A 16,550-nucleotide genomic window follows, 5' to 3' on the forward strand; every position below is an offset into this window, starting at 1 on the left:
TCCGGGGCTCCGTATAGGAATGACACAGGACTCATGCAAGCGAGAAATACACACATACAGACACGCACACCATGCTGTAAGGTGCCGAGACACACCGCTCACGAGATCTACGCCAGACTGATAGCAAAAATAGCTCTCTGAGTTTCTATATACATGAACTACACAATGCTACCACTGCCATTGTGCACAGAGAAACCTTTGATCAATTCTGTGACCAACATAAAAAAAAAAAAAAAACTCAAGCAGCTAACATTATAACAGTTACATTAAAAGGGATACTCCACTTTTTTTGGGGGGGGGGGAATAAGCTCATTTTACAACTCCGCCAGAGTTAAACAGTTGAGTTTTACCGTTTTCAAATCTATTCAGCCGATTTTCTGATATTTAGAAGAATATCAGTTACCAGACAGTTTCTGGTCCCATTGACTAGGAAAAAAATATACTATGGAAGTCAATGAGACCAGAAACTGTCTGGTTACTGATATTCTTTTAAATATCAAAAAATCGTCTGAATGGATTCGAAAACGGTAAAACCCAACTGTTTAACTCTGGGGGAGTTGTAAAATGAGCCTATTTCCAAAAAAGTGGAGTATCCCTTTAAGACTTTTAGCACAGGATTTCATATAGTTGTGGACGGACTTAAAGTTGTCGTTTTGTTCCTTCATTTCAACACTTATCTCTTCTGTCAATGCCAGATTAATATAAACAATAAATTAAATAAACATCTAAGCAAAAAATATTAAAGAACTCATTGTGATGTAGAGGTTAAGAACAACACTATTATTGTTAATGATAATATCCGTATCAATAAGAAGAAAAGTCTGTCCGTGTGGGTTTGATCTAGAGTTCTCCGTTTATAACCCGAAGCAGTGATTCATCAGTCACTCACTGCGCAACCTGCCAGACTATAACATAACTGCGCTCTGGCTTGGCAGGAGCCGACTGCAGTTTTAACGTAGGTTCGGCTGATTCCTCATCTTCATCTCGTCCCAAACCACCATCCTCATCACCTGAGAGAACAAAAAAAAGAGATGGTTTCATAATGTCAGCAGAGCAGAATGTGCACATTTAATGGGTTTAAAATGTGAGACATGCACAGCATCTGCTGGTCCTGGAGACACTGGTACTGAAGCTCTTACCGATTCTGAAGTCGATGTATCCCTCTCCTCCGCTCATGATAAGCATGCTCTTGCCGTCTGAGGCTGAAGAGTCTGAGTTTTCAGGCGTGCCTTCAGCTCCTGGCACAATAACCTGACCTGAAACACAGCATTACACACATTTGCACTCCACCAGTCATTATATAACACACCACAGATTTAAAACAATATGCTGAAAACATTCTTTCATCTAGTAAAATGCAATATATTTTTCACCATTTAAGGTTTCACTTTATTTTGATGGTACCTTTAACACGTTCTGATGACTGTAAGTAACGTTGCACCTACATCTCTACTAACTCTCAGTGTTTGAATAAGTTGACATGTAGTTGCAAAGTTATTTATAGTCAGTAAAAGGCCTATGTGAAAGTAACTAGTAACTAACTACTTGAGTAGTTTTTACTCTTACTCAAGTAACTTTTAAGATTATTACTTTTACTTTGAGTAAATATTTCTATAAGTACTTGTACTTTTAATTGAGTAGTTTTTGGATACTCTACCCACCTCTGTATAGTATGTCTAGCAAACACAATTCTTAAATGCTTTACTTGCTTAAAATAGATCAATACATTTAGCTATTTTTGCATTGTAACGCAATGTAATTTTTGCAATGTAAAACATTATTCTCTTTATTCAATATACATATATATATCTATATATAGTACTAGTTCATTAATGGCACAATGTTTCTCCTGGTTTCCACATCAGCGCTGTTTGGTCTGTTAATAACAGAGAAATTTGAATGCTTCTCACAAGATCTCGCAGCGATGTTATTACTACAGAGGCGAATTCAAATGCTTTCTTTACTGGATCTTAGCGCTGTCTAATTACAGTGTCGCTTGATCAAGATCAACTCGCACTGCACAGACGTTGGTCCAAACTGTTAAACTGTCCTTGAAGTAAAAAAAATAAAGAGTAGCGCAGTTTCGTTGCGCTTTCATTACATTTGCCAAAATTAACGAATCTTTTTCCGAGTCAATTCGTTCATTTTGATGAACGAGTTCGAACAGGAAAGTCACAAACGTGCGTCACAGAACAGAGCAAGGCGACCATTTCAGCTTATAAAACTTTATTTATTTATTAAATGAGCGATCGCTTCACTTGATAAGACCCTTATTCATCGTCTGGAATCATTAAAAGCCCTTTGAACAGTTTGTACTGAAAGTGTTTTTTGGACCTTGAACCGTTTGGTTCCCACTGAAGTCCATTATATGGAGAAAAATCCTGGAATGTTTTTATCAAAAACCTTAATTTCTTTTCGACTGAAGAAAGAAAGACATGGACATCTTGGATGACATGCGGGTGAGTAAATTATCAGCAAAAGTTTTTTTTTAAAAGTGAACTAATCCTTTAATGTATTCCATGTAGTCATTTCCCTATAGATGTATAATGAATAGGAAGTCTTGCACATTCACAGAAAATAGCTTGCTTCCGTATTTCAAAATAAGGTGGCTAATGTTATGATGTTATACCTGGAACTGTAGCAAAGAATTTAACAGCGTCTCTATGGCCATGGAAGCAGAGCTGAGCGTGTGCCATGGAGCAGTACGGTACGTACGAGCCAGTCACAGCACCGACCACAGTGTCATCGCCGTACACTCGCACCGCCCCACCTGGACGACAGGCGATCGCTCCCACCGTCTTATTGGCTGCTAGGGGAAAAAGTGTGTAAACACAAGTGTCTAAAGCATCTAATGTTAGCAGTTAGTATCTTGCAGAGAAGATGCCTGTCAAATTCAAAGCACAGCCTCGTTGCGAAATTACCTAGATACAGCCAATAATATTAAAGCATTAAAAGCAAATTTCGACTTGATGCAGATTCACTGTTGATAAGCTCAGAAAGATGAAGTTGGCTGGAGAAAGAGGACACTCTAAGAGGAACTAAGAACAAAGAACTTGGATATGAAATATTGAACACAGCAGAGCATAAAAGCAAACAAGCCAAGCAAGACAGCTTTGTTTCAGAATTAATCAGCTGTCAACAATGTGTTTCCCACTCACCCCTCTGACCTAGATATCCACCCTGACCAACAGCTACAGAGACAGGAGACGAGAGAGAACAGACTGAATCTAAAGCCACATCATATACTGACGTACATACAGTATGTGTATGTGTGCTGTGATGTTGGCTTACCGTCTGATAACGGGATGGAGATGATGACACCATTTCCTGTTCCCACCCACAGCCGGTTACAGGAAACCATTAGAGCCGTAATCCTCACAAAAGAGAAGCCCAGTTTCCCTGTTCCTGTTAAAGACAAGTGGAAGGACGATTATTGTATTGAGTCTGGAGTTGGCATGAAATAGCATTGTGCAGCAGGGTAGGAAATGCCCGTAATATGAATTAAATGCCCACAAAATTTCAAAAAAATTTGTATCATATAGTTAAGCAATATCACACAAGGGAAAATGCTTTCTTCCCCGAATATCAGCACAATTGCAAATGTAATACAACAGTTAAATAAACAATAAGTTGATATTCATTAAAATGTTTAAACAGTATGTCAGTACATTTTAACTGTTTTTGCTCTATTTGACCAATGATAACAGTTCCAAACAAAGCAGAACAGTTGTGTCTGAATGAATCGGCATAAATCGCTGCGTTCACGAGTCCGCAGTGGCGCTGCTGACGTGTTATGTGGTGCGCTTCGTTTACAGTCTGAGGGAAACGCATGCTGTAAACAAAACAATCTTCGCAAACATGTCTAAGGATTTCGACATAGAGGAAGACTTGCATTTTTTTGCCCAGATATATTTTTTTGAACCCGAATACACGGACCCACCAGTCACTGTGGACTCGTGAACGCGGATTGACAACAGAACTGGAAGAGAATACACTGTAAAAATGAATATGCTTTATCTAATCAATAAAATTGTGGCAACAGATTACAAGCAATATTATTTATTAAATTGAACAAATTAGAATTGAGTAATAGTTAATCAAATTAATATTCTAATTAATTCAAATGTGTACAATTGAATTAATAATATTGCTTGTAATATGTTGCCACAATTTTATTGATTAGATAAAGCATATTATTTTTTTCAGTGTACAATGCTGAATAAAGTCGTATGTTTTGTTATTTTTGGACCAAAATGTATTTGATGCTTCAAAACACTGGACTACTTGGACTACTTTGATGATGTCTTTATTTCCTTTCTGGACAAGGACAGTATACCGTACATACATTTACAATGGAGGGACAGAAAACTTTGACTAAATCTAAAATATCTTAAACTGTGTTTCGAAGATGAACATAGGTCTTATGGGCTTGGGACGACATGAGGGTGAGTCTCATTAATGACATAATTTGAATTTTTGGGTGAACTAACCCTTTAATGGCTAAAGCTACAGTGACGTCTTCAGCTAGTCAGCTTAAGATCTTTCCATCTAAACTGGGTATATCTCTTAAGCCTAGTAATGAATGATTTACAAGCAGCTGGATAATCTTTTTTTTTAGTTATGAGAAATAACCATATTCATATTCATATTCAAAAGCTACATGGTGCACTGCAAGGATATTACTTTCCCTGTTTCCTGTGGGTGTATCGTGACAGAATCTCACCTAGCATTTTGCTGACATAAGGCTCAATGTCCACGTCCTGGAGATGCTGGAAGGTGTGAGCGTGAAAGAGGCGGAGGGTGGAGTCTAGCCGGATGGACACCCAAATCCCATCACCCACCCAGGCCAGCTGACGCACCTGACTCTCCTTACGCGGGTGCGCATCAAAAGACTTCTGTTTCATAAATACCCAAAGAGAAATGTGTCACAACATAGTGTAAAAACCTCCTGTTTAACTAAGTTAAAGGAGCACTTCACCACTGGCAAAATGGGTTTTCTATATAACATGGCAGCCAATACAGTAGAAAGGTGAAAAAAAAATTGAAATCCGTGCTATTTGACTAGAGAAATCAAACAAAAAGGCTGTTGTCTTTTGCCAAATAGGAAAACTTCATTAGGCGTTTTGCCATCCAAGCCACTCCCAGCCGTCTGCTATGGATACGCTTAACCAGAGTCAAATATCTCAGTAAATTATAATGGTGTCGAGTTGTATTGTTCCCAGCTGCAAGAATTCAAAGAGTTAACGTTTATCAGGATTGAGTAACTTCTGGTTCCCAGTGAAGGATCCAATGTGTTGCAGGCACTAAAGTTAAACTTTAAGGAATTTTTGCTCTTCAGAAAATTGAACAAATACTAATAAAAATTGCATGCAATACATGTTTCCAAAAACACAAAAGCTAATAGAGTAAAGACATAATTCTGAACCTCTATTTTCATTGCTTTGGGCTGAATGACATAGATCTTGTTCTTGTAGCCGCACCACACTTTATCGTGCACAACGGTCATGCAGCGGATTGAGTGATGTGGCCGGCCGAGGTCCAAGAGGTGGTAGTTGGTCAAATCCCACTGGCTGTCTGTAAAAGTAGAAGCAAGATGTTTTTTGGGGGGTTTTTTTTACAAGTAAATGTCAAAGTTAAGATAAGTTTCTGAATTATTAGCAAACTGACAGTGTCTTACCAAGACCTCTGTGGAAGACGGCCAGTGTCCCATCAGCCAGAGCCACCAAAACACGGCCTTTCACATGTCTATGCCGAGAAACGATATAAAATATCATTTGTACTCAGTGTTTTCTTTTGATTGAATAAAAGTGCAATAAAAGTAAAGCTAAAAGGCTAATTGCTTTATCTTCTGGCTAGTGGCTACATACATTGCAATTCCACTCAAAAATGAAATAAACAATATTCCAAAAGTTGTTTTATTATCTTCCTGAATTTGTAAGGTTACTTTCCACTTACACTATGTTCAAGATGGAATCCTTCAGCTTGACAGCATGCAGACACTTCCTCCATCGAGCGACTGATGAGTGCACGTATAAACTACATGAAAGACATTTGCAAATGAGGAATTGTCAGAACAAATCATTGATGATAGAGTGTACATTAAACAGCCCTCTAAATATTTTTTCAGTGCAGTTGCTATACTGTAGATCTCAAGTCAAAGCAGACACTACATTTATTTGGCATGAATGAAAACAATGATACTGTTTCCTAATGCAATGACGTTAGCCAATCATAACAGTGGCCGTTTACTGACAAGCCTTAAAAGGATTAAGGTTAAAAATAATTGTTTTTATACATATATATTTGTTTTCTTTGTGAAAAAATCTTTAACATTGTATGTGAACTTTAAGGAACATGTTAAAATAATTTTAGAAAAAAATCCATAGGATTTCCATTTTGAAATAGGCTGCATTTTAGTAAAATTTTAAGTAATTGTTTTATATTATAATAAACGTAATTATGTAATTTATTCCTGTGGTTCAAAGTTGAATTTTCAGCATCATTACTCCAGTCTTAAGTGTCACATGATCCTTCAGAAATCAGTCTAATATCATGTTTTAACATGACTTATTATTATCAATGTTGAAAACAGTTGTGCTGCTTCATATATTTATATTTTGTTTCAGGATTCTTTGATGAGCAAAAAGTTCAAACAAACTGCATTTATTTGAAATTTATAAAAAAAATTATAAAGATATTTAATGTCACTTTCGTTCAGTTTAGTGAGTCATTGCTGAATAAAGTATTCATTTATTTTAAATAAACAAATTCACTGACCCCAAACTTTGAAACACTAGTGTGTATATACTCATATACAAACTCCTATGTAAAACTAATTTCACCTAGCCTATTTATTTTAAATTATTTCTCTATACATATTTTAACTTTTGACATTTTTTGAAAAGTTTCAGTATTGAGTGTTTCAAATCTTTATTATTTTGCTGTTTGATAAAGTCTGTTGCATGCCATAATGGAAATGTATATGGTGCTTGTGTTTTTTGGTGCATCTCACCAGCCATTCTGAGCCCCCAGCCACATGGTGGGCAATGCGCTGCTCATCCGCTGGGTCTCTTCTTTTGCCTGATCCACTTTTGCACCTGCTGAGACCGCATCGTCCCTGTCTTGATCTGACTCCCTGTAGAGGAACCCAACCAAAGATGAGCTCCCATCCAAAATCTGGTTGTAAATCAACAACGATAAGACACGACAGGGTCTGACTCACCTTTGGTTATCGTTGCCTGCTGACGCCCCAGAAGACTCTGTTCCGAGTGGGTCTGTAAACACATGCTCTGTGTAGATTCCTGGCTGACTGGTGTCCTGTCCTGGGCTCTCCTGGTCTTCCTCAGTGGCCTCCATAGCCTCCTCTGCTGCAGGGACCCCGTCTTCACTGGGGGCTCTGGAGAGATCTACAACAGAGTAGTGACAGGAGATTCAAAGCTTTTTCGAAAACTCTCACAAACTGCCTGGCAAAATGATTTGCTGTTTTGAAGAGCTCGAAACACCACAGGATGGCTGGTCAATGCAACAGACATTGTACATGCATCAAAAATTCAGCACAAACACCTCTTACAAACTAATTGCACACGTTTCATGAAAGTGTAATCTATTAAATGCAATCTACAAATAATTAAATATCATTAAATGTGAAATTGCAGTAAGATTTGCGTTCTTATATTATTTGTTTTGTGTAGAAGCAATGCATATCATTATCCTTTTTTGTATTATAAACCCGTAAGTATTGAAATTCATTTACCTACATTACAAAACTGACCCGAGATCAGGTAAACATTAGAAACTTGTTATGGGTTCTCAGAATCTTAAACGTTTCGAACGTTTCGCTTCATACCGGCTCCAACCGGTATGAAGCCTTGTTTACTGAAATCATGTGACTTGGCAAATCTGAAACAAGCTCCGAACCACTGATTCGAAACATTTATAAATGTTTCGAAGCTTCATGATGTGATATTTTAAAAATCACCATTTCCAAGTGCCAAGTAAGCCAGGACTTTCCTCTTAAGCTTCAAATAGCTCATCCAAACAATAATTTAGAGTCTGAACTAGTGGTTCTATTAAAGTTGCCAAAGTGACATCAATTGTACACTGAGCTACAAACGGTTCCTACCACTTCCTCTGGCAGGACTCTGTTCTGCTGACTGTTCGTTGACTCCTGTGCTGCCCGTCTGAGATCCTAAGCTGGACTCTTCAACGCTGCAGCCCACCGCCGACACATCACTCAACACACCCTCACTGCCCTGAGAGCTGCTGCTGGCCAATAAAAAGTCTGGCCCCGCCTCCAAATCCTGAGGAATCTCCTCCCCTGCGGGATAGTCTGTCTCCAAGACTCCTGGAAATCATATTACAATAAACAACATAATTGCTTTTTATTCATAATTAAACGGCCCTGTTTATTGCAATTTAATTGTGTGAATTATTTCTCTTTTTAATCTGACAATTATTTAATTATTAAAACAAAATGTCTATTACAAAACTAGACATGCACAGATTTATAGCTCAATAATTAGTGTTTTGTAGACTATTATGAGTTTTGAGCCCAATTTCAAAGTAAAAGGTACAAACTCAATGCACTCTCTTTAACTTTGAATACTGAAAAAGGTCTAAGTTGATTTCCTGTAAAGAACTCACGCTTAAAAAGAGTTTTTTTCTTTTTTTTTTTTGCCGAGATGCCTTAAATAACAATATAATTTGTTGGCCAAATCACGCAGCCCTAGTACAACAATACCATTTGCCTTTTGTATTCGATTACCATAGTATAAATTATCAACTATTTATGCCTATGATTGAAAGAAATATGACAACAAAAGTGTACAAAAGATGATGTGTTATGTCCAATTCTGACCTGGCACACTGGCGATACACAGCACACATGAGTTACAGACGTAGAAGCTGTCCAGCAGGTCGTCGGGCCGCGTCACATCTATGACCATCACCTTTGTGGAGGAGTGAGTGCTCGTGCAGATCCAAACACGACTGGACATCTCCACATGCACCGTCTGCTCCTTTTCCTGCTCCTGTCAACACAGAGAATAGCACTGCATTGAGAACTAATACTGTAAAAATATTATACTGCAAAAACAGATTCCCCCTGAAGTACAAACATTTAAACATCCTTAAATCATGAAAAAGTGACGTAAAAAGCTAAATTTGTGCTGTTTTCTGAAAAATATAACTGACTTTACGCTTAAAATGGGACAAAATGTCTGCCAATGGGCTAAGCACAATAAGCTTGCTTATTCAAATCATATTTTTTATTGTTTTAAGCATGAAATCTCTGATTTATAGGTTTGTGCCACTCTGCCTTCCTTATGTATAGGGCTTCTATATACCTAATGCACCAAAAAATAAGAGCGCAGCAACCATCTTTAGAGTTTTGTCTGTTTTTTCCTGGTAGCCCTGTATATTTCTAGGGCATCGCTGTCGAAGAGCAATTGACCTTTCGCCTTCCCTCCCCCAAAATGGCCATTGTCCAATGACACATCATAGCAACCATTACTATGTGAGCAGGTCCGTCAAACATTGATTCCAAGTGTGTAAGATGGCATGGTTTGTAAATCGGACACTAGGTACCCCGAGAGATTGTCTGGAGGAGTTGTGTTCTTTACGCAAACACAACGTGAGTGGTGCCCATATACATATACACTTAGACGTCACATTGGGGTTCTAAGCAAGCGTCAAAACCGCCGCCATCTTGGAACAGGGGTGTTGTCATAGGAAGTAGCTAGGTAACGCTGCTATCTCTGCCTTTACATCAAATTAATTGATGGTGGCGGACTTTTGTGCTGTGTATGATGTTCACACGAATGAAATCTGAACTAGGAAGAATGTTTTAAAAAAATATTTTTTTTTTTCCTGGAATCAATCATAAATACACTTCTGACCGTTGGAACGAACCAAAAAAAAAAAACGAGAAAATGGCATTCATGATGATTTATGGTATTTTATTTCTGTCAGACCTTTGTCTACATTGACGCTGATGCATTAAAGTGGAGAGGCTCCCCTGTTCCAAGATGGCAGCTCTATTGACGCATTCGTTCTAATGAACTGCCGTAGCCAAGGCGACATCTAGTGTATATATGAAGAGTTCAGATGCAAAAGCCTCTAAATGCCATTTGAAATTTTCTTCTAAAATGACCATTTTTATCAAGCTTGTATATTTAAGTTCAGTAATTTCACTTAAATGGCAATGAAGATTACCTATTAATTGTCATTTAAGTGAAATTACTGAACTTAAATATACAAGCTTGATAAAAATGGGCATTTTAGAAGAAAATTTCAAATGGCATTTAGAGGCTTTTGCATCTGAACTCTTCATATCTAAGAGTGGTGCCTACAATGGATAAATCAGTGTGGACGGCCCCACTCCCAGTTAAATGTGCCTTATACATGGTTAACTTGCCTGCGTGAGACTGAGACACTGAGATTAGGCAAAGAAACACGGAGAAAGCAGATCAAGAGGATCCACAAAGGAATTACGTTTTCTAAAGGGTTGTTGTTAACATGATATTCTCGGGGGGATGTGAGCAGTGCAGCAGCCATAGACTACAGTTTAGAGGAACGCAAGTTTGCAACGGGGAAAGCATGAAGCTTACTTGATAACATCAGTTCATATATCAATATCGTAATGAATAAAAATAATATAAAATAATGTATGTTATCTGCATCTTTCCATCTCTTATGTATAGTTGCATTTTAAACACGAAAATTGCATTCAGCATGACATGCAAGCGGTTGCCGTGGTTATGTTAATGAACAGCCTGCTTGTTAAAGCGAATGTCCATCCTGTATCTGAGGCAAAATTACTAAATATGCAGCACGAGTTCAGTGGCATTTCAAATAAGTAACAATACCCTCACCAAGAGTCTAGATACCAAACAGGTTATGTAAAAGTGAACGGCCATATGCTAATGAGCTCATACTTTTGATGCCATGACCATGATGATTTCTGTGTGGACTTTGTCTAATTTCTATATCAAGCTCTTTCACTTCAAACAAGTCCATGTTTTCCATGTTTTCCGTGTATTGAAATATTTTACTTTAGGTTCCTGCTCCAGCTGATCTAGGCTGCTCTGAGAGCCTTTCCTCTGTTTGGAGGCGTCAGTTTCCACCATAGACTCTTGACCAGAAACGCCAGAGCCTCCCTCACTTGACCGTCCACCTGAGAGGTTCACTCCAGCGGCACACAAGAGCTACACAGGGGAAATCAGAAAAATTAATCTATTAGAGGCTGACAGCAAGAGCTCATATCAGCAAAGTACTCTGGTGAACCTGAATCAGCCTTCATACATGTAGGTGCACTTATATTTTTCTCAAAAGACAAAACTACTGGAGCAAAATGGAATGAGAAATTTGCACAGGAAGACTGAAAAAGCAGTATGGTCTTTTGATTTTATGCGTGTATGATTTTCAATCCATTCATACTTTCCTCAGTAAATTATCTTCCTTCCAGTCCTCACCTTCATAGAAGCATCTTTCTGCTCCAGGGGCTTGAGACACACAGGAACAGGTAGGTTTATTTTGTTCTCTGCATGGCCACCATTGGCAACCTATATAAAAAAGGATAGCAGCACAATCGTAGATGTAGAAAATATGGAATTAATAAAATCAAATGTTGCAGTGCTTTTAAATAGTACTTAAGAGCAAGAAAAAAAATAATAAAACATAACATTAAAAAAGTACTGCTAGAGTTGTCAAAAGTACAGACTTTGGTACAAGATTAGTACTGAAATTTATACCAGTGATTGATACCAGCATTTCCCTCTAGCATTTTGAGCGCTGTTGAACACTGATTCTTAGGCCCCGTCCACACTACTGCGTTTTCGTTTAAAAACGGAGAATTAAAACGAATACGATCTCTGTCCACACCAGCGTTTTGTCTGCGCATTAGAATTGATCTCCGTCCACATTAAAACGACTGAAAACGCAGATCACGTGACCATTCACCAACACTGGGCATGTGCGCGCCGGTGTAAACAGTGGTTGGCGAATCAGGGAAGGAAACGTCATGACTGATGACACCCAATCATAGAGCCGAGCGTGAGCCTTTGCGTCATCGTTTGTAAACTCCTCCGTTTTGTCTCGTCCACACTAAAACGCCCTCCGGAGTTTCAAAACGCAAAACGCAGCTGCAGCGTTTCTAAACTTCTCCGTTTTAGGTCTTCGTTTTTCTCGTATTAGTGTGGACGGGAGGTGCAAACGTAGCAAAAGGTCTCCGTTTTTAAACGAAAACGCAGTAGTGTGGACGGGGCGTTTTCATTTAAAAACGGAGAATTAAAACGAATACGATCTCCGTCCACACCAGCGTTTTATCTGCGTATTAGAAACGTTACAATTAAAACGACTGAAAACGCGGATCACGTGACCATTCACCAACACTGGGCATGCGCGTGCCGGTGTAAACAGTGAATGACGAATCAGGGAAGGATACGTCATGACTGATAACACCCAATCATAGAGCCAAGCGTCAGCCTCTGCGTCAGCGTTTCTGAAGTTCTCCGTTTTGTATGGTTTTGTAAAACGTCCTCCGGAGATTCAAATCGCAAAACGCAGCTCCAGCGTTTCTAAACTTCTCCGTTTTAGGTCTTCGTTTTTCTCGTTTTAGTGTGGACGGGAGGTGCAAACGTAGCAAAAGGTCTCCGTTTTTAAAAGAAAACGCAGTAAAGTGGACGGGGCCTTAAACACCTCTGATTGGCCATTGTGCCACATATATGTCTGTGATTGGCTACAAAGATCATTGCTTAAAGCTAACACAGATACACACGGGAGCATTTGAACTTTAAACGCTCCCGTGTGTATCTGTGGATGTCATTGTTGATCATTGTAGCAAATCAGACATGTGTTGAGCGAGTCAACATAATGGCCAATCAGAGGTGTTTAAGAATCCACAGCGCTCAAAATGTTAGAGGGAAATGCTGGTCTCGTCATATTTTTTTTAATTTCAGTACTTTTTGACAACTCTAGGTGCTGCAATTATAAATTATATGACAAATGTAAATTATAAGAAAAATACGTTTTTTGAACATAAAATGATGTAAACGTATTCCAATCTAGTAGACCCCATAAACAAAATTATGAACGTGTAAATGAGCATAATATAACCCCTTTAAGATCAAAATTAAATAAAAATGTAAAAAACTGCTTGTCAATGCTTTTTTGTGACAATATACCATCAAGACGTATAACTCTTGCCTTGCATTTGCCCGGGAGACTCCAGCCATGTGCGGTCACCCTGCCATCCTCTTTCTGCATGTGGGCTTTCACATGCTGGTACTGAGCCCGCTTCTGCTCCCGGCGGGACAGAGAACCACTCGAGTCTACCCTAACAGAGAAAAAACAACAAGGGAGGAGAGGATCAGAGCATGATGAAATGAGTTTGAAGGAACATCTTCATATGAGGTTTCTAGATCTAAATGGTTCTCAACAGGGATGTAACATTTTTAATATATTTGACAAGGTAAAAGTTACTCTTCTTTGAGGAAGTCGAATGCTTTGGACTTTTCTCTGGGGAACTGGGAGAAGGTGTTGCTCTTTTTCATGATGCTGGGTGGGTTGTACTTGACGTTGGATGGTAAACCTCTCGCTGTGTTGCTAGATGTTGAGGAACTGGAGGAACTGAACAGGCGACTGAAGCTGGAACAAGACACGGAGGGGAACAGGCCGAGCTCACATTTGTGATGTTTATAACTAGCGTGCATGAGGATGAATTTTCAGGAGCAGTTGTTAGATAAAAGGTCTTACAATTGCCTGATGCTTGACCTCTTCTTCTCTGCAACTTCAGAGTTTTCCCTTGAAGCTCTGTGGAAAAACAATACATCAATGTAGGAGAGCCGTGAGCAATCAGACGTGTCTCCATGTGGCGGTGTGGGGATTTGCTCATGAGCCAGAAAAACTGGCCTACTTTCTTGGACAATTAGTATGAGAACAGAGCCTCAAGCTGAGCGTAAAAAGATGGTCTGGTCAGACACTAAAGGCATCAGAAATAAACAAACAGTTTGACTACAAAACAGTAGCATCATAAGTAGCATTTAATTTGCTTGGCTGCTGTGCTAACAAATATATTATAATTTTGGACAAAAAAAGAATTAAAAAGGACAGGAAAAGAGCTTATATGTTTAACTTTGGACAATAAAGTTCCCCCTATCATGCAAGTGGGGGAGTTTCTAATTTTGTTGAGGGGGTCTGCAACAACAAGGTAAAAAAAAAAAACACTTACAATTTTTCATAATATACAATGCAGCATCACCTCTTTTCTCAAAGTGTTGAAAATGGTTTGATAAAGGATTCAGACTGGTCTGTGGCTCATGAGCTACTCTGCTCTGATTGGTCAGATCTGTTGCCAGTCTGTTGAGATTGGTCTACTCTGCTCTGATTGGTCAGATGACCCAGTCTGTTGTGATTGGTTTGCACTACTCTTACTGGTCAGATCTGTTGCCCAGTCTGTTGAGATTGGTCTACTCTGGTCTGATTGGTCAGATGATCCAGTCTGTTGTGATTGGTCTACTCTGCTCTGATTGGTCAGATGACCCAGTCTGTTGTGATTGAACTATTCTGCTCTGATTGGTCAGATCTGTTGCCCAGTCTGTTGTGATTAGTAGTCTACTCTGCTCTTATTGGGCAGACCTGGTCAGATTGGTCAGATGACCCAGTTGGTTGTGATTGGTCAGATCTGTTGCCCAGTCCGTTGTGATTGGTTCGTACAGGTAAGACTGGAATTAGTTTTTCAGGCAGTTCAGAATCGGTTCTTTAGTTTAAGACACAACAACTTTACTAGTTGTGCACTTTGATCTTTGCAGATCCTTTACATTCACTACTTGTAAGGTAATATCCAAAAAAGCATAATAGGGACACGTTAAAGATTTAAAGACTCTCTTTTTTTAAATGTTTACCGGATCATTTCTGTCCACCTGACAGCCTCCTGCAGCTCCATCAGTCTCTCCTTGTACTGATTTCGCTCCATCAGGACCCGAGCCATCTCCACCCGCGTGAACCTTCTCCTCTGAGCTGTGGGCACATCGCTCTGCGGAAACCCATTGAAAGAGGAAAATTACACAAACAAATTACACACACATATGAGCCTAGCGATTATTATTTTAACATGTATTAGCTGTCATTTAAAAAAAAAATAATAATAACAGAATATGCCAAACTAAACTAGCAATAAAACAAGTCAGCTAAAATGTAGAATGAATATTATGCATTGGAGAGCAAGGGCAACAATTTCTGTGACAAACAAGATATAATTTACACAAAACTATCATATGGCTTCAGAAGACCTTAAATATACTGAAATATTCAAAAGTTTGGAGTCAGTGAGATTTATTAATGTTTCTGAAAGTACTCTCTTTTACGCTCACCAAAACTGCATTTACTTGATAAAAAAAGCAGTAAAAACAGTACTATTGTGAAAAATTACTCCAATTTAAAATAACTATTTTCTGTCTTAATATATTTTAAGAATTTTTTTTTTTTAAGAATTTTTTTTCCTGTAACGGTAAAGCAGTATTTTCAGCATTATTACTCCTTCTGTGTCACGTGATCCTTCAGAACTTATTCCAATATGCTGATTTAATGCTCAAGAAACTAACTATTATTATTATCAATGCTGAAAACGGTTGTGCTGCTTAATATTTTAGCGGAAACTGTGATTTTAAACAGAAATCATTTGTAACATTATGAATGTCTTTACTGTCCCTGTGGATCATTTTAATGCACCCTTGCTGAATAAAAGTATTAAATTCTTTGCAAAATAAAACTGCCACTGACCCCAAACTAGTGTATAATTGTCATAATAATATTTAAATAATACCACTCACCTCATCTTCGTCTTTATTATTGTTCTGTTTGGCCACCTCTGTCTCCGCTTTCACTCTGTATAATAAAATATTCTTATGAGTCCCTCATTTTCAGTGCAATTGTACAGTCTGGTTAAACATTTAATTACATATCCAAGCAGCATGTTATGAAAAAGTTGCACATTAATGTGATAAACAGTACCTGTGACTGCTAACCTGAATATGCCAGGTTTAATTTATTCTACTACTGCATGATAACTACACCCTGAAAACTGCATATAAACGCATCCCTTTGGCTTTTTATTTGGACACAAAAATGACTCACTTTTTGAGTTCCTCCTCCAGCTCCTTGTTTTTCTCCTCTAGTTTGGTTTTGGCCTGCAAAACTGCATCCATCTCCCCTTGAAGAACCTCTCTCTCACAGGACAGCTCGTCCACACGAGCGATCAGATCATTCTTCACCACGTTCAATGCATTTCTGTGCAAACAAACAATATGGTGTCAACAAAGCCACATAAAACAGCAAATAAACTTTAAAAAAAAAAAAACTAAAAATGGACTCACTTTGTTTCAAGCAATTGCACATTTTCCTGAATAAGATTCTCCACCTCACGACTCATGCCTGCAAAATACAACATAAAATGATTAGAGTAAAACCAAGGCAAATTTATGACAACTACAATGATCCAATACAAAAAAAACACACTGTTTAAAAAGTCTAAAAGTTTGAGATGAGTTTTATGT

At 38.4% G+C, this 16,550-nt stretch overlaps 1 protein-coding gene across 10 annotated transcripts in view; it reads right to left on the reverse strand.

Moving 5' to 3' along the window:
• Positions 1–515: 515 nt before the first annotated feature.
• spag9a (sperm associated antigen 9a) overlaps positions 516–16,550 on the reverse strand; it is a 38,123-nt gene continuing 22,088 nt past the window's right edge. For 4 of the 10 annotated variants that reach the window (XM_039687353.2, XM_039687351.2, XM_039687349.2 and 1 more), the window contains 22 exons: positions 16,371–16,428; positions 16,132–16,284; positions 15,828–15,882; positions 14,901–15,031; positions 13,753–13,809; positions 13,480–13,644; positions 13,204–13,333; positions 11,472–11,561; positions 11,052–11,204; positions 8,858–9,029; positions 8,123–8,344; positions 7,223–7,406; positions 7,013–7,135; positions 5,956–6,036; positions 5,678–5,745; positions 5,426–5,574; positions 4,724–4,895; positions 3,292–3,405; positions 3,159–3,191; positions 2,630–2,809; positions 1,140–1,256; positions 516–1,010 (listed from right to left, as the gene is read on the reverse strand). In XM_039687353.2, coding sequence (XP_039543287.2) covers positions 886–1,010; positions 1,140–1,256; positions 2,630–2,809; positions 3,159–3,191; positions 3,292–3,405; positions 4,724–4,895; positions 5,426–5,574; positions 5,678–5,745; positions 5,956–6,036; positions 7,013–7,135; positions 7,223–7,406; positions 8,123–8,344; positions 8,858–9,029; positions 11,052–11,204; positions 11,472–11,561; positions 13,204–13,333; positions 13,480–13,644; positions 13,753–13,809; positions 14,901–15,031; positions 15,828–15,882; positions 16,132–16,284; positions 16,371–16,428 — 2,732 coding nt within the window. In that variant the 3' untranslated portion in view covers positions 516–885. The remainder of the gene's footprint in view (positions 1,011–1,139; positions 1,257–2,629; positions 2,810–3,158; positions 3,192–3,291; positions 3,406–4,723; positions 4,896–5,425; positions 5,575–5,677; positions 5,746–5,955; positions 6,037–7,012; positions 7,136–7,222; positions 7,407–8,122; positions 8,345–8,857; positions 9,030–11,051; positions 11,205–11,471; positions 11,562–13,203; positions 13,334–13,479; positions 13,645–13,752; positions 13,810–14,900; positions 15,032–15,827; positions 15,883–16,131; positions 16,285–16,370; positions 16,429–16,550) is intronic. The other 6 variants (XM_089128299.1, XM_039687359.2, XM_039687354.2 and 3 more) reach the window with 3 other exon arrangements.

This window comes from Pimephales promelas, chromosome 3, assembly GCF_988280905.1.
Source record: "Pimephales promelas chromosome 3, fPimPro1.hap1.1, whole genome shotgun sequence".
Lineage (NCBI taxonomy): Eukaryota > Metazoa > Chordata > Actinopteri > Cypriniformes > Leuciscidae > Pimephales > Pimephales promelas.